Source organism: Passer domesticus, chromosome 30 (assembly GCF_036417665.1).
Source record: "Passer domesticus isolate bPasDom1 chromosome 30, bPasDom1.hap1, whole genome shotgun sequence".
Taxonomy (NCBI): Eukaryota; Metazoa; Chordata; class Aves; order Passeriformes; family Passeridae; genus Passer; species Passer domesticus.
Window position 1 is genome coordinate 3,008,553 of NC_087503.1, and position 6,000 is coordinate 3,014,552.

Consider the following 6,000-nt stretch of genomic DNA (forward strand, 5'->3'; position numbering starts at 1 on the left):
TATATTATTTATATTATCTATCTATCTATCTATCTATCTATCTATCTATCTATCTATCATCTACCTATCTATATTTATTTATTTTTTATATATTTTTATATATTATACATATATTTTATATATATATATATTATATCCGATATATAGGATTAAGGATGGCAAACATATAGATTTCTGTAGATATATATTATCTATTATGGTAATGATTAGACAATATTATCTTAATCAGAAAAATTTACTCCGAGGTATAACAGCTGCAACATATTATATATCATATATAATATATCATATCATATTATATCATATACTAGGAAGTGATTTCAACGTAACTGCATTAAAGCAAAACCAGTTATCAAGCAGAGATTGATGTCACTCCATCTTGTTTTGGAAAGACAGATATCTGCTAAGGAAGGCAGAAGCCTCTCCTAAAAGCAAAATGTGAACCCCCTCCCCCTGAATTGTTATAAATTTGAAATTAAGGGGCTCTCAGGAAAAAATATGGGAGCAGGAATAACAGTTCTTTATTAGGGAAACAATAAAAATATGAAAGAAACAATGCAGTAAAGCAAGACAACACTGACAGAGTCAGAACACAACCTGACACCCTGTTGGTCAGGGTGTTGGTAGCAGTCCAATTGGAATGGTGGCTGCAGTCCTCCTGGAGTGCCAGGAGTGGTTCTGCTGGAGCAGGGATCCTGTAGAAAGGTGTAGTCTTCCTCCAAAGATCCAGTGGAAGAGGCAGCTGCTGTTTCTCTGGGAAAATCCAGTGGAGAAAGCCATGCTGGTGTTCCAGAATGTCAAGATTATATCTGGGTAGGAATGCTTGGCTCTCCCCTCTGGGCAGAGCATCTCACAATAGGATGCTGTAGTTCTTATCAGTCATGCAGTGCCATTCAATAGCCTTTATCAGCAGATGTCTGCCCAGAGGGAGGATTGGGTGTTGAAGAGATAAGGAAAACTGCCCAGTTAATAGAAGACAACTGCCATACAGAAGGCAAAGAGAATACAATCTGTTTGGCAATCCAGGACAGTGGGTTAGTGGGCTACCCTCAGGGAATGCTCGCCTGGTATTGAAGGGCAGGGTGGGAGCACCTGGATCTTGGAGCACGCAGCTGCCTCCCAGGTTTGGAGGTGCCTGAGGAGGGCTGGGACAACGCCAGGGACATCCTGCAGTGACATCCCCCCTGTCCCGCTCGGGGTGAGCTCAGTCCCAAACCTGGCCCTGATCCTAGTCTCAATCTCACTCCATGTTTAGACACACTCACAGTTCTGTATTTAATCTCATCCCAGTGCCAGACTCGTCTAGCCCCAGACCCATTCCCAATCCCAGCCCTAAAGCCAATCCCATCTCTAGCCTTAACTCCAATCCCAGTTCTAATCCAAATCTCAGCCCTAACTCCAACTCCACCCCCAAATCCAGCCCTATCCTAAATCCTCAGCCCCAAACCAAATCCCAGCTCTTCTGGGGGTTTGGGGGTGTCTCTGTCCCTCTGAGCCCGATGATGTTTGGGTGGGGTCACACCAGGGCTGAGAGGGACAGAGACCCCCCCGGCCTCCCCAGGGATGAGAAGGTTGGAGAGCCCCCCCAGCCCCGAGCACCCTCAGCGGTGAGAGGGACACAGAGCCCCTGGTCCCCAGCCCTGCACAAGCATTCCCTGAGACCAGTGGGATGGAGACCCCCTGAGCATCCCCCAGGGCAAGGGGACAGAGACCCCCGAGCATCCCCTGGGCTGCGAGGGACAGAGACTGGGCCGAGCACCCCCTGGCACAGGGATGAGAGGGAGGGAGAGCCCCCAGGCATTCCCTGGGGTGAGAATGATGGAGACCCCATGGGGAATGACCTGGCGTGACAGGGACAGGGACAGGGACAGCCCCCACAAGCCCCTCCCAAGCATCCTCCAGGGTGAGGCAGAGACCCCTTGAGCATCCCCTGGGCACTGGACAAAATAAAATTGGCAGAAATTAAATTTAACTCTGCATTAATCATTTTGATGAATATTTGATTTTCCAAAAAGTCACATGTGATGAAAATGCAAATAAATCCCAAACATGAAGAAACCGATAATAGAAGCAATTCTGTGGCAATTCCAAGTTTCATTGGTTCCTGCACAGCTCCAGCTCAGCTGCTGGCAGGTTCCCATAAAAGAAAAGTGGAAATTCGGCCCAACACAGATTAAAAGGAAGAGAAAGCACTGTGGGGCTGTCACAAGGGTGACAGGGATGAAGAGAATAATGATTCTCATATGTGGCAAAGCCCCTAAGCCTGTGAATTTGGCATTTATGCAGAAATTTAGCTACTTGAGCTGGACTTCTTGTGCGACTTTTAGCAGCCTTGTGTTCCTCACCATGGGGTGAGTGAACCTTGTCAGTCTCACTGGTATCATTTGCTCCCTTTCCTCCAGTGTTTTTAACAAACTTTTCAAGGAAGGAGAACAAAACATTTTCTTTACACTGGCCACCCACAACAGCCATTTTCCTCATCAATTCTTCCCTAAGTTGCTCAGATGTAGCTGCATCCAAATTTCTAAGAATTCCTCCAGAGAGGACCACAACCTCTTCAGAGGAGGGAACCATGCTGTTATCCAAGGCACTTGGAGTCAGAGAACAGTGCCTAAACTCGCTGTGCCAAAATAATGTTGCAATCTGGTTAAGAAAATTGTTAGAGAAATGCCTCTGCCCCAATTAAGGTGCTACCAAGACCAAATCCAAAGTGGATTGTATTGAAGAGGAAGTGTGAGGTAGAGAGAGACATGGAAAGAGAAAAGGGGGGACAACAAGGGAATGACAGGGACAGAGACCTCCCCTGGGGTGGGGCAAGTGTGACAGGGCAGTGTTCTTTATCTCTTCCATGTATGAGCCCTGATAACAACCTCCAGGGGCCATCTTCTGTGAATGGGCCATTGAGTGTCCCTGCAGGGCTGATAAAATGACATCATCCCATTGTGGGATGCTCCGCCCAGGGGGATGAGCCAATAATTCCTACCTGGATATAAGCTGAGCCTTGCAACACCGGTAGCACCTTGCGTACTGGGTTCTCAGATGACAAGAGCTCCATCACCACCACTGGACCTTCAGAGGAAGACCAGACCCTACTACAGGATCACTGCTTTGACAGAATCACTTCATCACTGCAACAGGACTGCAGCCACCATTTAATGGGACTGCTGCTACCACCCTGAGCAACAGGGTGTCAGGTTATATCCTGACTCTGTCAGTTTAAGGCCGTGTTTCTGTATCATTGCCTTGATCTTAATTTTCTTATTAAATTGTAATTCTGTCTTAGATTCTCCCCCTGGTTTGCCCGCAAACCAGTGCAAAACTCAATGCACTCATTTCTTGTTTTCCTCCCAAAACAGAATTTCCCATCTCAAAACCACTGCCAGATGGAGGAGAAGGCTGAGCTTAAGGGAAAGATTCCCCGGGACACGCAGGCAGGTGAGGAGGTAGTCAGTGCCCCTTTCCCCCTCTCTCCTGCTCCATCTCCCAGCCCAGCATGGCCCCCGGCTGCAGGACAAACCTGCAGCCAACACCATCCGGCTGGGGAAACCCTGGAAGGATCTCCTTCCCTTTCCCTGTGGCACAGAGGCAAATCCCATCCTCTCCTTGTTCTTCCTCCCCCAGACAAGGAGATGAAGATGGAGACCAGGGAGGACAAATCCCCACGGCAGAACCTCATGGAAGAGGCCATTTTGAGTGGCTCCATGGCACAGGAATCCAATGGGGAAGAAAAGACACAGAGATCCCATAGGATGAGGGGCTCCATCCAAGGGTGCTCTGAGGAGGAAAGACACACCCTGGGCCAGGAAGGTGGAGAGAGCTTTAGCCAGAGCTCAGAGCTGGTGGTCCATGAGCAGCTTCATGATGGGGAGCAGCCCTACAAGTGCTTCGAGTGTGGGAAGAGCTTCAGGCAGAGCAGCAGCCTGATCCACCACCAGATGATCCACACTGGGGAATGGGCCTACGAGTGTGGGGAATGTGGGAAGGGCTTCAGCTACACATCCACCCTTGTGACCCACCAACGCATCCACACTGGGGAGAGGCCCTATGAGTGTCCTGAGTGCCAGAAGAGGTTTCGGATCAGCTCAGATCTCCTCAGACACCAGCGGATACACACCGATGAGAGGCCCTTCTGCTGCCCAGATTGTGGGAAGGGCTTCAAGCGCAATTCCCACCTCATCACCCACCAGCGCATCCACACTGGGGAGAGGCCCTACGAGTGCTGCACGTGTCAGAAGAGGTTTCAGACCAGCTCAAATCTCCACCTGCATGAGCGGATCCACAATGAGGAGAGGTCCTTCCGCTGCCCCGACTGTGGGAAGGGCTTCAAGCAAAACTTCACCCTCGTAAGGCACCAGCGCATCCACACTGGGGAGAGGCCGTATGAGTGCGCCACGTGTGGGAAGGGATTCACCCAGAGCTCTGACTTGACCAGACACCAACGGAAGCACCAGTAAGGCAAGCCCTGCAAATGCCCCAACTTCAGGGAGAGCTTTGTGCCCTGCTCCAGCTTCATCCCTCATTGGAGGACCCATGTTGGGAAGAGCCATGGTGATCCATGTTCCCTGTGATCCATGCTGGGAAGACACCTGTCTCTTTTCCTGCCCCTGCCAATGACATGATGTGGGATCAAAGAACATGAGGGTCTGGCCAGGGCCGTGTCATTACATTCACTCTCACCTCAAGTCATTGCCAGGGGCAGGAAAGGGTCTCTCTCTCTCCCTGAGGAGAAGATTGTCCTTTGCAGGGAGGAGGAAATTGTGGCTGGGAAGAGACAGTCCTTGTCTTGCAGTTTTCCCTTTTTCATATCCCTTCTGTTGTCAATATTATTTTGGTTTCTGTTTGTTTTTTATCTTGTTGCTGTTCCCAATAAATTGTTCTTATCCCAGCCCGGGATCATTCCTTTTTGTGCTTTCCATGGAAGGCGGGAGGGCAGCGAGCAGCAGCGTGGTTTTAGCGGGAGCAGAAAATTGGGGAATCCCATTCCTAAACCCTGGCCCGTGGAAAGCGAGCATCCCAGCTGGGCCCAGCCCTGCTGGCCATGGCAACAGCCTTGGGAGCGGGTCCTTTGCCAAAGGTATAAAAGATTGGACAGGTGGAATTGAACCTTAATGCAATTTGTCCCACAGAATTAACAATGGAATACTAGATAAATTTATGTAAATACAGCTCTGATTGATTCTGATCATGACTAGACAGTATAGTTTGTTTACACCACAGACTAAATTTTAAAAAATGAGTTATTTACTCCACTGTATCGGAGCTAAAATAATTATTAGATTATTCTGCTCTAGGAAGCAATTTTTAAGTGAACAGGGCCTTGCTGTAGTTGTTGGAGCCCGTAGCAGGTAGAGGAATTCTGTGCTTGGGGATGAGTGTGTTTCACTGGGTCAGGTTGTACAAAGCTCTTGCTCTGCATAATTCCTGAGATGGGGAATCCACTTCCCTGGAAGAACAGTTGCAGTTTTGTGCCATTCTCATAAATGTAAAATATTTTCTCCTTTAAACAATTGTAAATCTGCCCTCATTCAGTTCAAAGATATTGAGCCTTGTTCTGTCACTGCAAGATTTGGGAGAAAATAACTTTGACTACTTTTTTCATTTTCACAGACCTTGGAGAGGACCCAAAAACCTCTCAGGATATGTTTTGGAGGCCTCATCCCATAACCAGCAGGGAGAGGCGGCAGACTCTGGGCTCAGTGGTGTGGAGACTGAGGACAGAATAAGAGCAGCTGGGGAGGGATTGAAGGGTGGTTTCAAACATCCTGGAGTTTTTCTTTATTGTGTAAAACAGCCAGAGAAAGAGATAATGGCACCAAGGGCAGCTGGGGAGGCCCAGACTGGACACCAGGAGAAAGGAATTTCCTTCCCAGGGCAAGGCTGTGGTGCAAGATATCCCCCAGAAGGAGCCTGGAGCAGCCCAAGGCTTTGTGTGGGCAGAGGCAGGCAGGAGGCAGAGCTGTCAGCAAAGGAAGGGGCCAGCCAGGTAGGGCAGCCGGGGGA

At 48.9% G+C, this 6,000-nt stretch overlaps 1 protein-coding gene across 1 annotated transcript in view; it reads left to right on the forward strand.

The window, feature by feature from the left end:
- Positions 1-4,454, forward strand: part of LOC135287569 (zinc finger protein 271-like) — a 351,290-nt gene extending 346,836 nt beyond the window's left edge. The window contains exons 6-7 of the mRNA XM_064400859.1: positions 3,808-4,216; positions 4,292-4,454. Coding sequence (XP_064256929.1) covers positions 3,808-4,216; positions 4,292-4,454 — 572 coding nt within the window. The remainder of the gene's footprint in view (positions 1-3,807; positions 4,217-4,291) is intronic.
- The last annotated feature ends 1,546 nt before the right edge of the window (positions 4,455-6,000 follow it).